A 25,866-nucleotide genomic window follows, 5' to 3' on the forward strand; every position below is an offset into this window, starting at 1 on the left:
CAGCACTAATTCAGTACTACTAAGGTCTTGATGGATTTCCATATTCATGGTGGCACCAATTGTAAAGCATCATATTTCAAGAAGAGCGACAGCTAAAATGGAGGGAGAGAAAAAACATAAATTTTCTCTGTGTGGAGTAAGTCCTTCTGTACTGTGGCTGGTGCCTATGTCCTCAGCACAATGTTCTAGACGTCAATAACAAGGTACAGAAGAAGAGGAAAAGTACAAGAGGAAATATTTTTTTCAAATATTGGCTACAAACTATTGACACATTCCCCCAAACATAATCTATTTAATATCCTCCAGTGCACATCTTGATTTCCTATACAAACAACTAAGCATTATCAGCTTATCAAAACCCCTTCTAGGACAACTACAAGGTGACTTACATCATAATGTCTTGACTTCTTTAGGTCTTTTATCGGTGTGATTGACTCTCCCTTCTTCTGAGTTGTCTTTGTGTCTATGGCAGTTTCCACCACCTCCTCTGGTTTTGGCGAAGTGTCTTCTATGGCCTTGAGTGGTTTCGGAGGCTCGTTGGCTGGTGTAGGTGTAGGCTGTATAGGGGCCTTTGTTTCCCCAGGTTGCTTTGCTGCAGTCGGGTTGAAAGGTCCATTTCCTTGACCTGTCTGATGCTTCTGCTGCTGCGGCTGCATCTGTCTTGGCCCTTGCTGCTGCTGATTGGTTGATTTCTGGAAGGATGGCTGCTGAGTTGGCTGCTGACTGGCCGGTGCCTGGTGGCGTGGAGATCCCATTGGTTGGTGTTTTGGAGATGGATGAGGAACAGGAGTTGGGTCTCCAAGTCCTCCTGACATCAGACGCAGGGTCTGGCAGTTCAGACAGAGCCATTCCTTCTTCTGCAAAACAAAAGCAATTTGATCAGGTGTTTCATAAAAATCAGAAAGAAAAAGATGGGAAAAGTTACATACAAGTGGCATTGTAGTAGAACATCACTTCCAAATTCCATGTACAGTACAGCAGAATAAAAGGTATGGTTTTCACAGGTTTCAGTGGTGTGGCACTACAGCTCTGGAACATACTTCCTGCCAATGTTAAGATTTATGTCACAAATGAAGACTGAGTTATTCATGTTCTGGACACCTGTATGTAGCAATGTTTGATTGAGCTTAGAATGTAAATTGTATTTAAAATGTAATACAAAATGTTATATCATTTGTGCAGGCATCTTTGGTGAGAGAATAAAGCTTTAAAAATGAAATACATAATATGATTGCTATTAGTACATCGCCACTGTGATTCTGTGGATTAATAAGAAAGCAACAGCATGTTTTCCCTGTGATTAAGTCTGTGGGTCTCATAGGAGAAAGTAGAATTGTCTATCGGCAGGCTGCCACCAGATGAAGAGGCATCATGCCTGTACAACCCAACTGGGGAACCAGCATGATGTTCCCACAATCACAGAGATACAGTAGTATTGCCTTGAAAAGTAAGCCTCTTAACACTAGAGACATAATCCCCATATATCTTAACTGGTTTGTGTTTGATCCTCAATACTTATTGTGTGTGTAGGCACATTTTCACATTTCTTTATTTGGAAGTTATTACACAGTTCAAATAATCTTAAATTTAGTGTGTTTGAGGCAAAAGCTATTAAGCATTTAACACAGCATGTAAAAACAGACCCTGTATATCTTGTGTTGACCAACTCATTGATTCCTTTCTCCCAGATGTGTTGATACCATAGTGATGATAAGAATGCAAGAATGCTGCGAGAGAATAATTCAGAATGTACTAGTCTAGTAAAACCAAATATCATATAGAGGCTATTGTTCCATTTTCTCTTTATTCTATCTCTTCATGCAGGTTTTCAACAGTCAGGTAAAGTTAATTGGAGTCATTAACACACACAGTGACGTTGTTAGGTCTGGGCGTCTAGGGCTATAGCCTCAGATCTTTTATGAATAGCCCTGGATCTCAAATTGACCCCAAAAATAATAATAAAAAAAATAGCCATTGATCTATTCATCTATAATTCCGATTATGACGCATTATGACAATGTTGACGCGTAGGCTGCTAGCATGTACATCAACATTTTCATCCAGCATGTACATTCAAAACCCTAACAACACCTCTGAGCATGTACATCGAAATGTTTGTCCAGTTTGTACATTCAAAACCCTAGCAATGCCTCTGAACACACATCTTAAAAACATACAGTACATTTTATCACACTCAAGGACGCAAGTCAAAAAGAGAGGTAAAAGTCATTCCTAACCTTCATTTCATATCCTGAAGTCTGACAAAATAAATTAAGTAAATAGAATAGAAACATTTCAGAAATTGAATTCAAGGAAATGTTAGGTTTTTCTCCTGCAGAGCAGAACACTACATAGTGTCTATCCTGATATGAGAAGTTAAAAGTGTTCTTTATTCAGATAATCATCAATGCTTACACCATCTTGAAATTAGATTTTCAAACGTAACTGTCACAGAAATTGCTGGGCTGACGCACTTTCTGAAAGGGCAAGTGTTGATAGAATGATAACTGATTATTTCTACCCTCTGTTGGTAATTTGTTCCATTTGTATAAAATTCTCTAATTACACTCCTACACATGATTCCCTATCTGCACCATTTACAATAACATTATCCAAAAACTGGTGGACAAGTGGTTGGTACAAAGATGATGTTACTAGAAAGAGATGAAAATAAACAGAATGAAATGAAAAGGCTACTATAAGACTACACCATCAATAGTGTGCAGTGATGGTAAACTTTTCTATCTGAGATCAAATGAGTTATTGACAAAAGCATAAAAGCCTCACTACAACAACTGCCAAGCTGTTCAATAGTGCATTTCAAGCAGTAGGTGTTTTGTTTGGTTCTCTTAAGTGTTATTAGCTAAGCCACAAAATATATCCTTATCCTATGCATTTTTATTTGCTAGTGGATTCATACCAGCAATTCTGCATAAGACAAAGTAATACTGCCACCCCAATTTGCTGTATTATTCTGACTAGACCAGTGCATTAACTTTCCTTCATTCGCCCTGTGCTTTCTTGTACCCTAAACCATGCACACCCCAAAATCCTAAACAAGTGGGTGTGTCAACGATCATGGAAGGTAATTCCAAAACTATCTTTTGATAGCTCTAACAGCTGCCCAATCAGTTTACTCTCTGTACTTAGTAAACTAATAGAGAAAATTTGAACAGTGTTAATTTTCATAGGAAATGCAAACTAATTACAACTTACATTGCATGTAGAAAAGGGCACTTAATTGGTAATGCACTAACTCACATTACCTGCCTAAAAGAAATGGGTAATACAATAATAATTGGAGGGGTAATGTTATTTGTTGTTGAAACAAATTATTTGTTATCGTTTTCTTATGGAGGATTAAATGTACCATATTCTGAAATGAATAAATACGTAAAGGAATTATTTATTATTATTTTTATGTTCATGTTCATATTTAGTATTATTAATTTATATAATTACATATGTAAATAATATACAATTATTTAATTACATATAATTATATAATAAAATATATATTTAAATATACAGCTCTGGAAAAAATTAAGAGACCACTCCTAATTTATCTTAAATCAGCATCTCTACATGTATAACAGCCATTCCATTCCAGTATCTGTTAAATTCCAACACTGGCAAACCTAATTTTCCTTAATGAGGTACTGATTAGGTTTACCTGACCCAAATCTAATTTAACGAGGAAAAGTATAAAAAGCACTGCTGTGGTCATCACTATTCTCTTGCAATAGGACCAGCTGGATGGCAAAAACAGTGCAAGTAGAACCTCAAAGGTAATTTGAATTAAAAAAAAAACTATTCAGCATGACAAAAGAGTTGAAAAGAAAAGCTTTGAGTGAGGAAAAGAAGGGTTCAATTCTGGCTTTACTGTCAGTGAGTGTCAGGTTGCTTCCATCCTGAAAATTTCATAGACGGTCTATAAGAACAAAGTCAAGCAACAGACATTGGGGACCACAAAGCTACAGACTCGCAGAGGGCGAAAACGACTGTCCACTGACTGAGATGATCGTCAACTCATTTAAATGTCACTCAACAACCATAGGATGACATCAAGTGACCTATAAAAAAGAAAGGCAAACAGCAGCTGGGGTGAAGTGCACAGTGAGGATGATTCGAAACAGACTCCTAGGGGCAGGGCTGAAGTCGTACAAAACTAGAAAAAAGCCCTTCATCAATGAGAAGCAAAGAATAGCCAGGCTGGAGTTTGCTGAAGACCATAAGGATTGCACCATAGAGGAAAATAATAAGGTCATCTTCTCTGAAGAGTCAAATTTTCAGCTTTGCCCAACACCTGGTTGTCTAATGACAGAGACCTGGAGAGGCCTACAAACCACAGTGTCTCGCACCCATTGTTAAATTTGGTGGAGGATCAGTGATGATCTGGGGGTGCTTCAGCAAGGCTGGAATCTGGCAGAGTTGTCTTTGTGAAGGACCCATGAATCAAGCCAAGTACAAGGTTATCCTGGAAGAACAACACCTGCTTCCTTCTGCTCTGACAATGTTCCCCAACTCTGAGAATTGTTTTTTTCCAGCAGGACAATGCTCCATGTTACACAGCCAGGTCAATCAAGGTGTGGATGGAGGCCCACCTGATCAAGACCCTGTCATGGCCAGCCCAATCTCCAGGCCTGAACCCCACTGAAAACCTCTGGAATTTGATCAAGAGAAAGATAGATGGTCACAAGCCATCAAACTAAGCCGAGCTACTTGAATTTTTGTGCCAGGAGTGGCATAAAGTCCCCCAACAGCAAAGGTGACAGACTGGTGGAGAGCATGCCAAGACGCATCCACCAAATATTGATTTCTGAACTCTTCCTAAGTTAAAATATTAGTATTTTGTTTTTGAAAAATGTATATAAATCTTGTTTTCTTGGCATTATTTGAGGTCTGAAAACAATGCATCTTTTTTTGGTTATTTTGACCAGTTGTTAAATACTCTAAATGACAATATATTTATTGGAATTTGAGAGTAATGCTGTCAGTAGCTTATAGAATAAAACAAAACTGTTAATTTTAGTCAAACACATACCTATGAATAGTAAAACCAGAGAAACTGATAATTTTGCAGTGGGTTAATCTGCAGCTGTTTAGGTAATATTGCAAAAAAACATGTTGCTATGGTTACAGCGGTTGTTTCTTGATTTTGGTAAGAGACATTTTCAAGGATTTTTTCTGATTTGAATAAGTGAGAGGTATGGATAGATTTAAGTAAATGCATGTTTGGTCTATCTGGTTCAGAAAGTACATTCCATTGGAACTGTTCATGAAATGTAGGGGAAAATCCTGTTGCTATGGTTACTCTGGCTGAAGTAGCTCAAGTTTGGTAAGAGATTTTTTAATTAAATTTGTAATTTAAGCAGGTAAGCAGAGAAATATATGAAGTAATTGTACTTTTTTTTTGCCGTGCTGGGAAAGTGGGTTAAACCACAGCTGTTTGGGATATTTTTATGATATAAATAGCTGACAAGTAGAGGAATATATGCACTAATTGCTATGGTTACTGCGGTTGTAATATCATAAGTTTAGTAAGGGATATTTTCATATTTTTTTCTGATTCTTGTAGGTGAAACGTAGACTTACATATACATAAAGCCGTGTTTGTGTATCTAATTCAGAAAGTACTTTCCAATGGATCTGTTTTTAAAAAGTAGGGGGAAAATCCTGTTGTCATGGTTACTCGGATTTAAGTAGTTTGAGTTTGGTTGGAGATATTTTTATAATCTTTTCTGATTTAATCAGCTAAGAAGTAATGGAATACATAAAGTATTTGTACTTTTTCTCTGCCTACTGAAGAACTCAAGTGGGCCAATCAACATGCTGTTTTGGAAATATTGCTATAAATCTGGTTACTATGGTTACAGCAGGTGAAATATCTCGACTTTTGTTGTGAATAAAAAAATAAATAAAAAATGATTTGACATTACAATAGCCAGGTATGTGAGGACGCTCACAATCTTATGTTATGGCACAAGTTGACTTTTCATAAATGTTGCCTTTTATGCTAACTATAATGACCACTATAAAAATTACCTTAAAGTCAACCAGTAATCCAATTGACCTCAATTGTTGGTGTACAGGTGTCACTTATGTGCCTCCCTATAGGGTTGTAAGGAATAAAAGATATATTACAAGATGGCGAACAAAATGGCTGACCAGTGTAAAACTTATGGATGCGTACACTTCATGTGTGCATTAAATTATGACACAATGAAAATACAGACCAGGTATATTATTCACACAGACACCCAACCCGATTCCTCCACAAGGGGTGTCACATTTTTCTGCAATGATGCCATTTTCACCCCGATTGACCTAGAATGCTGATTCTTTGTTTGCATGCCTCTTTCCCCAGTACGTGCAACACTGCAATAACCTATCATGTCCGCCATCTTGGATATTTTGTACAGTGAAATCTTTATGGAACCTATGAAAATGTAGTTAAAATCAACAATATCTCTGATTGACCTGGCAATCGGTATGCATATCTCTTATACATATGTTCCTATTTGTGTTAAAAGCGAAGAGATATATTACAAGATGGCAGACAAAATTGCTGACCAGTGTAAAACTTAATAATAATAATAATAATACATTACATTTACATAGCGCTTTTCAAAGACCCAAAGATGCTTACATAACAAACAACTATAACTACTTATGGATGCATACACATCATGTGTGCATTACATTATGACAGCTGACCAGATTCCTCCACAAGGGGCGCCACAGGCCACGTCTTAATGCACTTTTTCCACAATCATGCCAATTCCACCCTGAAGATAACCCTTTCTGCTTACTCTAATGACCACTATAAAAATTATCTTAAAATCAACCGGTAGTCCAATTGACCTGACTGTCGGTGTACTGGTGTCTCATATGTGCCTCCCCATATGGTTGTAAGGATTAAGAGATAAATTGCAAGATGGCGGAGAAAATACATCAGTAAAAAGGTGGTTAATGTAAAACCATTTGACAGAATGTAAGTGTGTATATCTTTGTCACTCACACACACAAACACACACACACTGTTAGTGAAACATATAAAAAAAACATATTATTGCAGTGCACCACCACTGCGTTTTCCATTGCCAGTGTTTTTGTCGATGGCCTTAAAAGTGTTACTATTGAGTCAAAAGTCTGTATGAACATACACATACAGACACGAATGTCCCCTGACAGACAATTTGTGCTTGCCCTATTGACCAATATCTTTAGCACTGTTTCCCAATCCAGGTCCTGGGGTCACAAATGGTTGCACGTGTGTGGGGTTGCATGTGTGTGAGTGCTAGGGCAAAACAAAAATGTACAACCCTTTGGGTCCCCAGGAAAAGGATTGGGAAACATTTTCCAATTCACAATGTCTAGTTTTTTTGTTATAAAGCAATTTTATTGGCCAAATTCAGTCTTACGCTGGAGCCAATGGCGTGGGTGACTAAGAAAGTGCTGCTAGCTATACTCTTATTTCCCTCATGAATTGACACTCTATTTGGATTCACTCTAATCTAGTGAGTAATCCTCGAAAACCGTGTTTCACGTTACAACGTCTGGGTTTTTTGTGATAAGGCAATTTGCATAGGCCAAATTCAGGTACAATCTTGCACTGGAGCCAATGAAGTGGTTGGCTAAGAAAGTGCTGCTGGTGTAATATACTTTGAGATAGAAAGATAACCTATAGAACACTGTTTCCCAATCCTGACCCTGGGTACCCAAAGGGTTGCACGTTTTTGTTTTTGCCCTAGTACTCATACACCTGTTGCAAATGTTTCCCTACCACTCACACACTTGATTGACGTAATCAACCTATCATCAAGTCTTTAATTTGAGTACTAGGGCAAAAACAAAAACATGCAATCCTTTGGGTCCCCAGGACCAGGATTGAGAAACAGTGGTATATTGAATCCATATATATAGTCTCAATTCATGTGGGAAAATAGATGGTTAACTAGCAGCACTTTCGAAGTCACCCACTTTATTGGTTCCAGTGCAAGACTCTGTATCTGAATTTGACCTATGCAAATTGCCTTATATCATAAAGATTTGATATTGTGTGGTGTAACACTGCTTTTGAGATTTACTCAATAGGGTATAAAGAATCCATATAGAATGTAAATTCATGGGGGAAGATACAGGGTATAGCTAGCGGGACTTTAGTCACCCACTTCATTGGCTCCAGTGCAAAACTCTACACCTGAATTTGGCCTATGCAAATTGCCTTATAACAAAAAAACTAGATGTTGTGACATGGAACATGGCTTTCGATAATTACTCACTAGAGTATGAAGAATCCATATAAATACTTAGTGTCACCATGTCTGACCATGCCTGACCTTTCCAGCTTGTAACTGGTGACATTTTTCACTTTCCTTGCCATATACAGTGGGGAGAACAAGTATTTGATACACTGCCGATTTTGCAGGTTTTCCTACTTACAAAGTATGTAGAGGTCTGTAATTTTTATCATTGGTACACTTCAACTGTGAGAGACGGAATCTAAAACTAAAATCCAGAAAATCACATTGTATGATTTTTAAATAATTAAGTTGCATTTTATTGCACGACATAAGTATTTGATACATCAGAAAAGCAGAAATTAATATTTGGTACAGAAACCTTTGTTTTCAATTAGAGATCATACGTTTCCTGTAGTTCTTGACCAGGTTTGCACACACTGCAGCAGGGATTTTGGCCCACTCCTCCATACAGACCTTCTCCAGATCCTTCAGGTTTCGCGGGTTGTCGCTGGGCAATACGGACTTTCAGCTCAGATGGTGGCACTATAATCAACAAATGCTTGGGGCTGCATAGGAAATGACAGTCAATGGAGAATGAATGTGAGTCTATGGAGAATGAATGGGGGCAATGGAGAATGAATGGGAGTCAATGGGAGTCTATGGTATACGCATGGAAGTCAATGGGATCGATGGGGAACACATGGAAGTCAATGGTGATTCACTAGGAGTCTACAGGGAACACATACAAGTCAATGGGGAATGAATAGGGGTCTATGGGAAACACATGGAAGTCAATGGGGAATGAATAGAGGTCAATGGGGAATTAATGGAAATCAATGTGGAATAAATGGGAGTCAATGGAAAAAGAATGGAGGTCAGTGGAAAATTAATGGGAGTCAGTGGGGAGTTAATGGGGAATGACTGACAACAAATGTAAAATAAATGGGTGCCATGGTGGTCTTGGAAGTTGAGGACCCTGCCATTTACGCTTGCGGATATATTTATATATACATATATATTCAACAAAGGAATTAAAACAATTAAAATACTTTCAAGAAGTTGGAATTTACATGAAGTATCCAAGAAACATAAATACTATGTTGGTATAATTAAAACATAAATGAGTCTCTCTCTCTCTCGCTCTCTCTCTCTCTGATAAGATAATTATTCTTATTTTCTTGTGGTTCAACAAATGTATTCATTTCTCATATATCAGCTTTGGAAAATATTGCTGCAAATTACTGCAATATATTGCATTTGCAATAAAGCAACTGGTAAAACTTGGTGATGTTATCACTGAATCTCAATATGTAAAACAATTGAGCAAATTAAGTAAATGCTCCATTATTTTGGTAATTAAAAGTTTTAAAAGTATTAAAAAGTATATACATCTTAAGCAATATATTGAATTGGATTTATTCTTAATGTTTTAGTTAAAACTAAAATAACTGGGATCCAACATATTTAAACATCCATGGCTAATGTAGAATGGCTTGGTTTTTGAAGCTACCCTAAATCTAACCTCTACATCTATCCCAAAACCTATCCTGCAAACCAAAACCCTAACCTAATAACTAAACAAAACTTTTTTTTCTCCAACTGGGGACTGGCTAATAAACCGATTTGTCAGGTTTTACTATCTTTGTGGAAACACACACCTGTTTTCATCCAAATAATTCACCAAGCTCCCCTTTAAATGTTGTGCATTGGTCATCTTAATTTCATTATGTAGTACACTAGTAGTCTAGTGTAAATCTTCATATAGACCACTCTGTCCCCTTGCTCCTTGAATTGTACAGTGCAGCAGCCAGAAACCCTCCCCCTTCCTCTGCCAAGCTGGAAAAAAGCTATTTTTACCCTGGGCACCATTGTTCTGCTCTAGCGCACTGCTTCTGCTCCAGGCAGCACTACAGTACACTATTACACAAGGCTGCAAAATGGAGGACCACTCAACACAGGGCAGACCAGAGGAAGAAAAAGAGTCTCCTACTGCGTAATGAAGAGAAGGAGAGAGAAGAAAAGATGAAGAGTGAAACTAAGAGAGAAAAGTGGCTGATGGGGAGGAGAAAAGGCCAAATAGAGCAAGAGTGATGGGAAGGAAAAAAAAGAAGATACGGGAAAGTCCCATAGTGAGGAGGAAGAGAAAAAAGAGAGAGCAAGGAATAGAAGTGTTAAACGCAATGAATGAAGGGGAGGGGAGAGAGTAGATTAGAAAACAGAGAGGTCATGGAGATGGTTAGAGCAGGAAATAGTGGTCAGAAGGAAAACAAAGGGATGGAGAGCCTGATTAAGAGCGGTGGTCCGATGATGGGATATAGGAGACAGGAGAGATGTAGAGGGACATCCACCCATCATGGTGCAGTAAGGTAAAGACTATAGGGCTGGGTTCCAAATGGCAGCCAATCTGTATATAGCGCACTGCATATAAAGTAAATCAGCCTCTTGGGGGAAGTAAAAGCCCACTGAGATTGCTGATTCATTCATCTGCCCAGCCAGCATCTTCAAGAGCCTCTGAGAGCCAGAGGTATTGATGTCCCTCTATACTGCATCTCCTAGAAAGACAGTCCTCCACCGCTACAATTCCTCGGTCAGTCAGAGCATGTCACTCATCCCAGTGCCATCACTGATTATCAATCCTCCTAGCTAGCAAGTGATACGTGGGCCTTGGTGGAGTTTCGAGGTTTCATGTGATGTTACGGTAATGCACTGTCTCCTCTCCACCACACCCTCTGCCCTCTACCCTGTCAGTGCTCATTACACCACTATCTGGGCTTGCAATCAGCCCACTACTTTGGGCATGTCCAGTAGAACTAATCTGAGGACCGGTTCCTGAGTAGCTGGTCTCTGGGAGGATGAGTACCAGAGAGGGTGCTAGCGAGGAAGAACCATAGTAAGGAACCGAAAATGAGCCCAATGTATATTAGAAGTCATTTAGCAGATTACCGCTTCTCTCTTTCTCCTGCTCTTCAAACTCTCTCCTAGTATTCCTGTTGGCTAGCTCTTTAGATATCTGTCTTTCTCTCGCTATCCTTTTCTCCAAAATCACAATTCTCTCTTTTGGTGCATTTTTTTTATAATTCCTTTTTTTGTAATTCCTTCCCCGAATTTGCTCAGAATTTTTTAAGCTTGTGTTTTTATTATTCTCAGAGTTTCACTGTCAAACCCATTCATTTTTACTTTCTTCTACTTCTTTCTATTCTTCTATACCTTCATCCGTATTAAATTTTCCATCTGCAGTTCAATATACTTTTTCCAAGTACCGCTGAATTGCCCCAGTTGAGCTCTTACCAAAGACTGATCTTATAAATGCTGCTCTGAGAGACAGTGAGAAAGAATGTTAGCCTTGGCTGGTGGTGGTAACCCAGGGTGAACCGGTTTTCTGTCAGAGGGAAAAGAGAGCGTGGGTCTGTTCACACAATTGGGGGAGAGATAATGTAGACCTCCATAAGTACAAACAGCATCTTACACTCATCAACAATGGGATCTATAGAAACACATTGACACACAATGAAACACCTGCAGAACCCATCCTTCCACCAACACAGACATGTTTGTGTTTCTATCTTAATGGGGACCTGAGACCTTACCCTAACCTTTAACTCAATAAAATATATACCTCAGTGACATAACCTAGCCCTAACGCCTAACACGAATCCTGAATTGTTAAGGTTCTATTATTTTTGGGGTGTACAAATACACATAGATCACAGACATTGAAACACATACCTACATGGAACCATAAACACACACAAACCCTCAGCTCTATCTTTCTTCTCTTACTCTCTCACCCTTGAATGTTCTTTCTCACTCTCACACCTTCACTTGCCATCTTTCTCTTCCAATGATTTCTCTTTTAGCTGGGGGTTAAAATGTCACTAATGCAGTTACCCACAAAGAGCTTGTCTTTCCTGTACAGTGGTTGACTGAGAATGCAATCTGCTTCACTGCTGAGCTTTAGAACTGACTGCCTGTGGCCTGCTTTATTGAGTCCTGGGTGTCTTTGGGTCTATGGGAGAAGAACAAAAAAATACTTCTCTGAGTGTGGAGAATGCTGAGGATTGAGATAAAAACTTTGTTGAGAGTCTTGATTAGGTTTAAAATATTACATCTGTAAGCAAACACCAAATTATTATTCTATTTTAATAAATACTAAAAGCCACTGAGGTCAAACTATCTATTTACTGTACACTTAAAATATAATAAAATAAAATAGAATGAAAATACATGAGAGATACATACTACATCAGAAATGAAGTATAAATTGAGTTGTGAGCCTCTTGTGCTATATAAAAAGTGTTTATTAATAGTGTACATTCTTTTCTGATTGAATAGATTCATATATAAGACAAAGATAAACACTAGTCACTTTTGGACTGCCTCAAATATAGGAGTGGGGGTGGGGTTAAGCCCTGAATGTATTGTGATCCTAGCAGTGCCTCTGGTCCTGAACACTTTCTAAAAAAAAAAAATTGGATTGTTAGTGGACATGTCCCTACATAGAACCGTTACCTGTCTGTCTGATGAAGAAGAAGAGGAAGCGTTTGCCCAACACTGTTGTCAGGGTCAGCAGGAGAATGCGGTGAGACATGGCTACAGCCGTGTCAACATTACCTGGCAGTGTCGTGTTCCATGTTGTTCAGCTTCATGAAGCTTGAATGACCCTCAGAGGATCATGTAGTTTACAGCAGAATGCGGCCACACGCTCCACACACACACAAACACCTGCAATGTCCCATTGCTCCTTCTGCTCGGTCATGGCTGTTTTAAGACTTAGACAAGACAAAGCTGGGGACACCAGTTACAGGGCTATTGTTGGATGAGGCATGGAGACTCCATTTTCCTCCCCTCCCTTGCCTCCCTCTCCGCTCTCTCTCTCTCCCTCCCAACACTGCACTCCATCAAAGTGTTCGGCTGAGGCCAGCAGATCTGCATTGAAGCATAGCGCTGCTGCTGGAACTGTTACCGCTGCCACACACTAGGATACCACCATTCAATTATTCATCACATTTATACAGCCGCTCTCATCAGACCTCAGAAGCGTTAGGCAGTGAGAAGAGGGAGGGATAGTGAGGGAGAGGAGAGGCAGGCAACATGGTGGAGATGCAGAGAGAGCTGGTACAACAACAACAATGTGTTAACAAAGGGCCAGAGTGTGTATGGAGAGAGATAATGAGTGTAAAAGAAAGAGTGGAGGATAAGACAAAGATACAGTAAAGCAGCAGCTGTAGAAAGACTAGACCAATGGTTGTGACCATACAGTGAACCCCAATGATATTGGCACCCTGAGCAAAATTGGCTGTGATTTTTTTGTAATGTTTATCTTGGTCTTTTAATTAAAAAATAATGTAATCTCTAATTGAAGTAAAATTATTGAAACAAATACATGAGAAATATATTAAATAAATAGTTTTCTGCAAAACATGTGCCGCAGTTATTGATACCCCTAGAAAGGATTATGAGTAAAATCTAAGTAAATCTAGTAATATCAGGTACATTCATTCATTTTACGTTTTTAAGTTCCCCTGAGTGATTAGGAACAATTAATTGGTAAGCCATGACTTCCTGTTTCACTGGGGTATAAATGTGAGGTGACACAGAAGCTAAATTCCTATAGTCATCCATCACTATGGGAAAGGCATGAGAACACAGAATTGATGTGCTACTAAAGGTTGTTGAGCTGCACAAATCATGAAATGGCCATAAGAAAATTGCTCAATGGTAGAAAATCCCATTCCCACTATCAGTTGCAGATGTGAGTTGTGTCTTGGGGTCAGAAAGTTTCCAAAGCTACGATCAGATGCCACCTACATAACCACATGTTTTTTTGGGAAGGTTTCCAAATGTTTGCTACCATTAAACAACAAACATAAGTGCCTACAGTTTGCCAAACATTACTGGAACTTACACTGTGTGTCCTATGGTCAGATGAAACGCAGGCGTAGACAGAAAGGATAGCCATGCAGAAAAGTACCTGTGAAGAATGAGGGTGGATCTGAAATGTTGTGGCACTGGACAACTTGTTAGGATGCAGTACATGGTACCATGGACTTCATCATGTACTAGTTAAACCAAAATATGACTGCCTCTGCCAGGACCTCGGAATCTGAAGGATCTGGAGAGATTCTGTACTGAGGAATGGTCTCAGATTCCTTGTCATGTGTTCTCCAACCTCGTTATGCATTAAAGGAGAAGACTCAGAGCTGTTATCATTGTGCAACCTCAGTGTAAAGGAGGTTACACAATGTATTAAATTAAGGGGTACCACATATATTTCAGAAATGCTATTTCTTCTATAATGAGATAGATTTTTTCATATTTTTTTTTTTCACTTTCATTAGATTTTTGTCATTATTTTGAATGAACAATCAAGGGCATAAACAATGAGGAAATTTTTTCACAGCCCGTTTTGTTCATATTTACCAAGGGTGCCAATATTAGCAGAGGGCACTCTATGTCAGTCCAGAACCTGACAACACACATACACATCAAAACCTCTTACAGACCCAGAGAGTGAGATGATAACTCAGAAGAGGCAGGCAGTCGTTGCTGTACTGCTGACAGAACTGAACCTGCTGGTCCATGTGACAGAGTAACCCAGAAGGTGGAATGCCACCCTAATCCCTAGAGCTCCATGGCTGACTGTACTGCACTAGGATGAGAATAGGGTGGCAGTTGAGATTCAGGGAAATGCAAAGGGGTTTATGGTATTTCAGAGACAGCGTATAATCTTAATCCTGCCAGCATCAGGCAAAGTACAGAGGAGGGCTGGGTGTCAGTGACGTACCCCCCCCCCCATGCTAACCCCCCCCCCCCCCCCCCCCCACACACACACACACACGCACACACACACACAGAGGGAAAATGGCTGGATCAGGAGTGAAGGATTTTATCCATCACCTCCTTCACCTCCTGGAAGGTTCGGTGAGAAAAAAAGAGGGAGGAGGGGAGTGTTGATGGGCTGTAGTAGTGACACTGGCGTGTTGTGACTACATTTATGTGGGCCGTGGGTTGAGTGGCTCCCTAATCCTTTGTGAAACATCAGTAAATCCACGGCAGAACCGAAATCATGGTCATTAAACTAACAGCCTTGCTACTCTAACAGAAACAGTAATGACATGAGACTGTAGCTTCACCCATTATCTCTTTAGTGCACTTGTTATGGCCAGGGGCCTGATAAAAACTAGGGCACAACATAAATATTGAGGGAACAGGCAGCCATTTTGGATAGTCACTGTATCTTAGAGGCTGGACAGTTTCTCAGTTGACTGGGTGTCAGTCTTTCTCCAACAATAACTTTCCTCAAGTCACTCAGTTTACCAAGTTCTTCAGTTAACCAGAAGACAAACTCAAACACCCACATAGCAATATAAGAAATATGTGTCAATATCATAGTGTTGATGTGTTGTTTAAGTACCATATTCACTGCATTTATCATCAGGAACCCTGCCAGAGTGTAATCTGATTTCTAATACAAAAAATCTATATGGCCAAAAGCATGTGGAAAAGCAGCAATCACACCTATATGAGTTTGTTGAACAACCCTTACCAAAACCATGGACATTAACCCCTTTTGGACTGTCTTTGTGGGAATTTGAGCCCATTCAGCCAAAAGAGCATTTGTGATGTCAGACACTGATGTTGGATGGGAAAGCCTGGCTCGCAATCACTATTCCAATTCATCTCAGTGGTGTTCAGTGGGGTTGAGGTCAGGTCTCTGTGCAGGCCACTCAAGTTCCCCTACACCAACCTTGTTTTTCCATGTCTTTATGGACCCCGATTACTATACAGGGGCAAAGTCATGCTGGTACGGGAAAGGGCCTTCCCCTTGCCACCTAATTGTCAAAAAGGTCTTCATTTCCTGTAGTATTATGATGATCTTTCACTGGAACTAGGGGCCTAGTCCAAGCCTTGAAATACAGCCCCACCTAGCCCAAGCCTAGAAACACAGCCCCAGACCATTATTCCTCCTCCACTGTACTTTACAGTCTGCACTATGCATTCCAGTAGTTAGCGTTCTCCTGGCGTCCATCACACCCAGATTCGTCAGTCAGACTGCCAGATAGTGAAGTGTGATTCATCACTCCAGAGAACACGTTTCCACTGCTTCAGTCCAGTGGTGGCATGGTTTACACAACTCCAGCCAATGCTTAGCATTGTGCATGTTGATGTAAGGTTGTGTACAGCTGCTCAGCCATGGAAACCCATTTTGAGAAGCTCCTGACGCACCGTTCTTGTGCTGATGTTGCTTCCAGAGGCAGTTTCAAACTATGGTGTGTGACACAACAGATGATGGGTGATTTATATGCACTACGTGCTTCAGCACTTGGTGGCCCCGCTCTGTGAGTTTGTTAGTGGTCTATCACTTAGTGGTTGGGCTGCTGTTGCTCCTATACGTTTCCACTTCCCAATTATAGTTTCACCTGTGAGCAATGGGTGTGGCTTAAACACCTGAACTCAATAATACCTAGGGGTGTCCACATAGTTTTGGCTATATAGTGTACCTTTCATTTAACTGGTCTGAGGCTTACTACACTTAGACAACTGATGCATGCAGCATGTGAAAGACTGCATTAACAGGGAGTGTTCTCAGAAAAAAGTAACTGACTAAATGTTTAGAAAAAGCAAGAAAAACACATTTATTCTGGATATAGTAGAATGTTTAGAAAAGGCAGGCAAACCACATTTATTCGGGATATAGTAGAATGTTTAGAAAAGGCAGGCAAACTGCAGGTTATTATGGCTGTGTGTTGTGGTTATGTAACCGCACGTTTGACTTGCATTGCAGGGGTTTAAAAGACTGGCATTATCATAACAAAATAGACACTTTAATTACATAACTTTTATCTGACAGCCAAAACAGTGTGTAAGTGTGTGGGCTTGTCTGTCTGTGTGTCTGGGTGTGTGTGTATTTTTGCTTACAGTGGTCACCTAGTGATCTGTATATAAAACCTGTCAGGGAACTTAATGTTGTACCTTACTGCTGTGTGTACCTAGAAGATTTGATTCTTTGTTATACGATTGCACAAACACACATACACACACACGCACACATATGCAACCATACGCACACACACTCCTCCTTGTGATTCCTAGTATTACACACATTGCACCAGTTCTAGACACACATAATGTATCCTTGAACAACTTCCCTAGAGTCAGTTCCAAGAAACCAATATAAGACCATATATCTCTGAGAGAGGAGGGACAACCCAACATGAGACCATGTATCTCAGAGAGAGGAGGGACAACCCAACATGAGACCATGTATCTCAGAGAGAGGAGGGACAACCCAACATGAGACCATGTATCTCTGAGAGAGGACGGACAACCCAACATGAGACCATATATCTCTGAGAGAGGAGGGACCACCAAACATGAGACCATGTATCTCTGAGAGAGGAGGGACAACCCAACATGAGACCATGTATCTCTGAGAGAGGAGGGACCACCCAACATGAGACCATGTATCTCTGAGAGAGGAGGGACCACCCAACATGAGACCATGTATCTCTGAGAGAGGAGGGACCACCCAACATGAGACCATGTATCTCTGAGAGAGGAGGGACCACCAAACATGAGACCATGTATCTCTGAGAGAGGAGGGACCACCCAACATGAGACCATGTATCTCTGAGAGAGGAAGGACAACCCAACATGAGACCATGTATCTCTGAGAGAGGAGGGACCACCAAACTTGAGACCATGTTCCTCTGAGAGAGGAAGGATATGAGACCATATACCTCTGAGAGAAGATGGACATGAGACCATGAACCTCTGAGAGAAGAGGGACATGAGACCATGTATCTCTGCTCACCTGATGCAGGATACTGAAGTGTGAGTATAGAAGAAGTATACTAGTGTACCCTCCTACCATACTAACATTCTTTGCTTTCATAAGAGACTGAATCTCACAAATCTCAAGAAAGCATCCATGCAAGCAAAACAATGCTCCCCTGTCTCATGTAGCCAACGAAACTGATGCTGTCAGGCCAAAGAGAGTATGACATGTCTTTTTATTTTTTGTCTGACAGAATCAGATACATAAGCTACACATACTGAGACAGAGCCCAGTTTTGTGCGCTTGGATGCTTTCTCCGGGGAGATTCAGCCAACATGGACGTAAAAAACTGACAGGTTGGAATTGGTTGATGCGTCCTTGTTTTATCTGATGTCAATGCTCTTTCTGTTGGCATGCATCTTGATGAAATATATTATCTATCTTTCTAAGTATTATTTAGATGGGCAAGGTGGTAAGACAGGCAAGGAGTTAAGACCAGCCAAGGAAGCATGGGCCTGGAAGAGAGGGTAGGAGTATGAGTGTATGATTTATGAAATCCATCTGTCCTTCCCTAAATCCATCTGTCCTTACGTCCGACTCCCTAAATCCCTCCCTCCCTATGCCAGTCCCTCCCTAAATCCACCCCTCCCTAAATCCCTCCCTCCCTATGCCAGTCCCTCCCTAAATCCACCCCTCCCTAAATCCCTCCCTCCCTATGCCAGTCCCTCCCTAAATCCACCCCTCCCTAAATCCATCCCTCCCTATGCCAGTCCCTCCCTAAATCCATCCCTCCCTAAATCCTTCCCTCACTATGCCAGTCCCTCCCTAAATCCACCCCTCCCTAAATCCCTCCCTCCCTATGCCAGTCCCTCCCTAAATCCATCCCTCCCTAAATCCTTCCCTCACTATGCCAGACCCTCCTTAAATCCATCCCTCCCATCTTCTCCTATTATAGTTCTGATGTTCTATTATTGTCCTGATCTTGTCTATTATTGTCCTGATCTTGTCTATTATTGTCCTGATCTTGTCAATAATTTTTCTGATGTTCTATTATTGTTCTGATCTTGTCCTATTATTGTTCTGGTGTTCTATTATTGTCCTGATCTTGTCCTATTATTGTTCTGGTGTTCTATTATTGTCCTGATCTTGTCCTATTATTGTTCTTGTGTTCTATTATTGTCCTGATCTTGTTGTATTTTTGTTCTGGTGTTCTATTATTGTCCTGTTCTTGTCCTATTATTGTTCTGATATTCTGTTATCGTCCTGAACTTGTCTATTATTTTACTGATCTTGTACTACCAGGGGTCTCCAACCTTTTCAGGCATAGCAGTTTTAAAACAATTCACCCCTCCACTGTCCTTAGTGTTAAACAAACTTGTGCAATATTTTCTGTCATTATACAGTAATTGGTTCAATGACTTAATGGGGGCCCTATTCAATCTGTTGGAATTTTTCCTGACTGATGATTTTTTGAAATTAGAAAATAATAATATTTGAATGTTATGTGTGCATATTAATGAATAACAGATATAAGACAAACGTTTTGAGGGTTTAGATTTCACCTACACTGGCAAAAAAATGGGAGCACAATCAGAAAATTATCAGGGAAAAAAGCACGATATGACCAGGTATAAATGGAGCTAAACTAGAATCAGTTTGGCCTTTTAGATCATAACGATATGACCTGGTATAAATGGAGCCAATCTAGAATCAGTTTGGCCTTTTAGATCATAACGATATGACCTGGTATAAATGGAGCCAATCTAGAATCAGTTTGGCCTTTTAGATCATAACGATATGACCTGGTATAAATGGAGCCAATCTAGAATCAGTTTGGCCTTTTAGATCATAACGATATGACCTGGTATAAATGGAGCCAATCTAGAATCAGTTTGGCCTTTTAGATCATAACGATATGACCTGGTATAAATGGAGCCAATCTAGAATCAGTTTGGCCTTTTAGATCATAACGATATGACCTGGTATAAATGGAGCCAATCTAGAACCAGTTTGGCCTTTTAGATCATAACGATATGACCTGGTATAAATGGAGCCAATCTAGAATCAGTTTGGCCTTTTAGATCATAACGATATGACCTGGTATAAATGGAGCCAATCTAGAACCAGTTTGGCCTTTTAGATCATAACGATATGACCTGGTATAAATGGAGCCAATCTAGAATCAGTTTGGCCTTTTAGATCATAACGATATGACCTGGTATAAATGGAGCCAATCTAGAACCAGTTTGGCCTTTTAGATCGCAATGAATGGAAATGAGGGACCGGGTCCATGATGAGCACCCAAAATGCATTGTGATCTCAGATGCCCTGTTAATATTCGTTTTCCTAATTGTTTATATTCGTTGTCCTGATCTAGCCTACATACTGATTGTGTTCACAGTTTAGAGATGCATTGTGATCAGACTGTGATCAAATCTTTAAACAAATATGGCCAGGACAACATCATGAGCAAGGACTCAATTTACAGGCAGTGCTTGTCTCTCTCACTCTCTAATTCTCTCTCTCTACATTGAAGAATTATTTGGTATAATTGGTGTTTATTGGTTTTAATTGCTCTTGGCTCTCCTGCTTTATTATCCTCTTTGAAGTGGGCACTTGGATGGAGACTGAGGGAAGACTGAAGATGCGGAGACGTCCACCCGCAAGGATAAAGTGCGTGACCAGACATCCAAAAACAACCAAGACCAGAACTATGACCATAAACAGTGCAAGATGATGAAGTGATAGGAGAAACAGAGAGGAGAGAGACAGACAGGAGAGTAACAGAGGAGAGAGACAGAGAGGAGAGATAGAGTGGAGAGTAACAGAGGAGAGAGACAGAGAGGAGAGATAGAGTGGAGAGTAACAGAGGAGAGAGATAGAGGAGAGTAACAGAGGAGAGAGACAGACAGGAGAGTAACAGAGGAGAGAGACAGAGGAGAGTAACAGAGGAGAGAGACAGACAGGAGAGTAACAGAGGAGAGAGATAGAGGAGAGTAACAGAGGAGAGAGACAGACAGGAGAGTAACAGAGGAGAGTAACAGAGGAGAGTAACAGAGGAGAGAGACAGAGGAGAGAGACAGAGGAGAGAGACAGAGGAGAGAGACAGAGGAGAGTAACAGAGGAGAGAGACAGAGGAGAGTAACAGAGGAGAGAGACAGAGGAGAGAGACAGACAGGAGAGTAACAGAGGAGAGAGACAGAGGAGAGTAACAGAGGAGAGAGACAGAGGAGAGAGACAGACATGAGAGTAACAGAGGAGAGAGACAGAGGAGAGAGACAGAGGAGAGTAACAGAGGAGAGAGACAGACAGGAGAGTAACAGAGGAGAGAGACAGACAGGAGAGTAACAGAGGAGAGAGACAGAGGAGAGAGACAGAGGAGAGTAACAGAGGAGAGAGACAGACAGGAGAGTAACAGAGGAGAGAGACAGAGGAGAGTAACAGAGGAGAGAGACAGAGGAGAGAGACAGACAGGAGAGTAACAGAGGAGAGAGACAGAGGAGAGAGACAGAGGAGAGAAACAGCATGCAGGGCAGAATTAGGCCGCTATCCTTTAATAATAAACATAAAAAAAGAACATTAAAATTTTGGATGCATCTTAAATCAAGTCCCCAAGACACACTGCAATTTGAAGCACTGCAAACCCAAGAACTGAACCACAAAAAGAGTCCTTTCAGAAAGCTGGTCATGAGAATTACTAACCAACTAACACCTAACATCGTTCCATCTCAGATCAGCACTGCTTCACAATCACAAATCAGAGTGAACCAAATTGTTAAACAAACCAAAAAGGCCTATCTGGAACATTGGAACAATCAAACCAAAACACAAAAGAAACTAAGCTGCTATCGGGCCCTAAACAGAGACTATGAATTGGCTGAATATCTTTTTACTGTCAAAGATATAAAGCAGAGACAGATCCTGACCAAGTACAGGCTCAGCGACCACAGCCTAGCCATTGAAAAAGGTAGGCACAAAAAAACCTGGTTACCATAAGAATCCAGAACATGTGGTCACTGTACAACAGGTGAGGTAGAGACAGAGATGCACTTTCTACTACACTGCCAACACTACACAAAAACCAGACACCATTTCTTTAATAAATTTGAAACACTAGTGCCATCATTCACCATGCTGTCCAATGAGGAAAAGATGCAGGTGCTCTTGGGGGAGGGACACACAGCCCCCCTAGCTGGACGCTTCCTCAGAGAGTGCCACAAAAAAAGGGATAACCTGTGACCTGCTGTGAACTGTTAAATTGTATTCATTATTTATGTATTCTCACTTTATTGTTACTGTTCACCTCAACGTTTTAGCTGTTGCTAGGTTTTTCGGATGATGACGGTCATCTCTGCTCTTAGTGTTTATATGACTGTTATTTCTTTATTTGTACCTATTGTTCACTCTGAGCATTTTGTTATTGCTGAATATTTCTGACAATGCTGGTTATTGTTGTTCTTGATTTGACCTTAAATGGGGCTGCTACCGTGTAGACTCCTTCTTACTGTACCTCTAACTTTGGCGATATGGTTGTAATAACTGTCATGCTAATAAAGTTGAATTGAATTGACAGAGAGGAGAGATAGAGTGGAGAGTAACAGAGGAGAGAGACAGACAGGAGAGTAACAGAGGAGAGAGACAAAGGAGAGTAACAGAGGAGAGACTGTGACGGATCCAAAATTAAGAGAAAATGTGGCAATGTATAGACTTAATAAGTCTTGTTATAGAAAGGGCCACGACAGGCAGAAAAGTCTCAAGGGAGAAGACGCAGTATGTGCACACTGCCCACAAATTGACATGGAATCAGAGTTGCACTTCCTAACATCCTGCCAAATGTATGACTAAACTAGAAACACAAATATACATTAGATCTTAACAACCCACAAAGAATCAAATCAAACATCAATTAACTCACGTAACTGTTAGGTGAAATCACAGCAGAAAGGTCTGTGACCCATTGCCATTAGGAAACAGTTGAACGTAAACATTGTTAAGGACATTGTCATTGTCCTGACCAGTAGTCAGTCTTACTTATAACAATATGCACATTTTCACTACACTGTACATACAGTAGCTTAAAACTCTAAATATTTTGTACTTAATTAATTAATATTACATGGAAACATTTGTTTTTACTGTTGTTTATTTTAGGTTTATTGTTTTCAACTTTAGTTTAAACGTGTTTTGTTTTACAGCTTTTTATACTTTTTCCCCCTATTGCTTTGGGAATGTAAACAAATGTTTCCTATGGCAACATAGCCATTTAAAATGAATGGAAACTGAATTGACAGAGTAAAGACAGACAGAGTAAAGACAGACAGAGTAAAGAGAAACAGAGTAAAGAGAGACAGAGTAAAGACAGACAGAGTAAAGACAGACAGAGTAAAGAGAGACAGAGTAAAGACAGACAGCGTAAAGACAGACAGAGTAAAGACAGAGAGAGGGAGAGATAAAGAGGAGAGACAGAGATAAGCTCCCACACTTGTTAGGGAAAATTCCTCTATGTGCAATCATAGCAGCAGTATTTGTGACCCATTGCCATGAGGAAAAGGCAACTAGTGGAGCAAAAACAACATGTTGAACCTAACCCATATTCATACGTCTTTATTTATTTTCCCTTTCCATTCTCACTTCTTACTACTACTTGTTACTTTCATTCTCACGTGTTAATACTACTGTTACTACACTGTACATAGCTTATAATATAACTTAGAACATTTATTTATTGTGTGTAAAGTTTACATTTGCATTTTGATTTGCTTTCAATTTTATTATTTATTATGTTTTTTTCCACTTGCTTAGGCAATGTAAACAAATGTTTCCCATGCCAATAAAGCCCTGTAAATTGGAATTGAGAGGGGTTGAGAGACTGAAAGGTGAGTAAGTGTCTGGGTAGTGAAAGAAAGAAGTGATGGTGTAAGAGATAGTAAGAGAGTTGAAGGGTGAGTAGAAAGAAAGAAAGAAGGGTTGGAGGTAGAGAAAGGAGGATCTTTGTGGGAGATTGAGTTGGAGGAAGTGAAAATAGAGGGCCTTCCAACAATGTACAGTGAATTAGTTCTGCCTCATCAAATTGGCAGCGTTCTGCTCCTGGCGGAGATGTGCTTTGGGATCCTTGTGCCATAGAGGTGTCAAATGGCATTCTTTTCCCTAAATGGTGAACTGCTTTTCTCCAGAAGGTGTGGGTAAAAAGCAGTGCACTATAACTGGAATTGGGTGCCAATTGGGACTCAGACTGTGTATTTAAAGAGCATCATTGCTGGCCCAAACAACAGCAGAAACGCTACTGACATTTAAATCAGTCCAGTTTTGAGGGCTTTAAATAGCAGAGCACTAAAAGCCACTTCTGTTGATGAAAAGAAACCCAGTGACATGAAAACACTGTCAGACGGTGAGCAGTTGTGTGGCTCCTTGGGTGTTCATCAGCCCAGTCACACCCTATTACTCAGTACACACACACTGACACACACACACACACACACACACACACATTCAGGCAGGTAGACGTGTAAACACAATCACAAATTTAAAATGGAAAACAAATGAATGTTTGGAAACCGAAAATGTCACTTTTCTACAGACACACTGATGCTGAAGACAGACACATTTACAATTAGATTTGTGTAAAAGATCTACAATGCCTAAGACTTTTGCACTTTTTCATCTGAATGAGTAAATGTGTCCAAACTTTTGGCTGATACAGTCTTTATACATAAAGAATGTCTGGTTAGTTACTTTTGTAGTTTTTGTATTTTTATTGCATATATTGTAGTAGTTGCATTTGCCTTCATTGTGCATCAATACTTCCCATATGTAATACACATTATTCTTAGTACTTGGAAGTTTCCTCTGACACTGCTTTGCAAAGTCTGATAAGGACGTTTTCAGTTGTACATGTCTACCTCTGGAACCTCATTGCTGCTATCCCTGCATTTTAGTTGCACATGCACCTTCAATTTGCCTTTATTGCACATTTAGAATTGGCATTTGTACTTGCATTTGTCTTTTCTGACCATCAACGCATCCCACTTGTACATTATACTTAATACTTACACATTTTCTGCCCTCTCCTATTTGCACTTCTGGTTAGATGCTAACTGCATTTCGTTGTACTGTACTTGTACAGTGACAATACAATTTAATCAAATTATATTTTAAATTGCCTGACGACTGTTCACTACTTTATTCAGTCTGAAAATTATGTCATTTGGCTAAGTTTAAGATATTTGTGTAGCCAGGCAGTTTTTAGAACCACATTTGTCATCAGTCAATATAAAGTGTTTGGTTCACTGAGTTTTTGTAATTTTATTTGCGGTATTTCAGCTTGGTCTTAGAAACCTAGAAACCTATGAGCAGGCTAGACTTTGATTATTACAGTTCTGACATGTATTTACAGTAATAAAGTGAAACAATACTTATCAGTGGGGAAATGGACATTGTAACATCTGGCCATTAGTGCAGATTGGGAATAGACCTGCTTGAATACCTTAACGCAGTGGTTATCAAACCTCTCCTGGGGACCCTCAGCTGTTCCATTTATTAGATGTGTGTCAAAGCTAGGGCACCTCAATCAACTTGTCAACCAATTGGCTGCTTGATTCAGGTCAGCTACTTCAAGGTAACTACAACATTTTGAGAATGATGGGTATTCCCAGGAAAAATTGCCCCCTCAGTAATTTCATAGTGCAGTCGGGCCCTCCTTTCGCACCCCCCTGTCTTGCTCTGTCCTTCTCTCTCTTCCAAATGTGAAACGCAAACACACACACAGACACACAAACGAAAACACGCACACAGACACACAAATGAAAACACGCACACAGACACACAAATGAAAACACACACACA

At 40.1% G+C, this 25,866-nt stretch overlaps 1 protein-coding gene across 5 annotated transcripts in view; it reads right to left on the reverse strand.

The window, feature by feature from the left end:
- The window catches only part of bsna (bassoon presynaptic cytomatrix protein a), a 211,151-nt gene that overhangs the window by 32,235 nt on the left and 153,050 nt on the right, over nucleotides 1-25,866 (reverse strand). For all 5 annotated transcript variants that reach the window (XM_020051929.3, XM_020051926.3, XM_020051925.3 and 2 more), the window contains one exon: nucleotides 390-857. In XM_020051929.3, the coding sequence (XP_019907488.3) occupies nucleotides 390-857 (468 nt within the window). The remainder of the gene's footprint in view (nucleotides 1-389; nucleotides 858-25,866) is intronic.

The sequence above is a fragment of the Esox lucius genome, chromosome 12 (genome assembly GCF_011004845.1).
Source record: "Esox lucius isolate fEsoLuc1 chromosome 12, fEsoLuc1.pri, whole genome shotgun sequence".
Classification (NCBI taxonomy): Eukaryota; Metazoa; Chordata; class Actinopteri; order Esociformes; family Esocidae; genus Esox; species Esox lucius.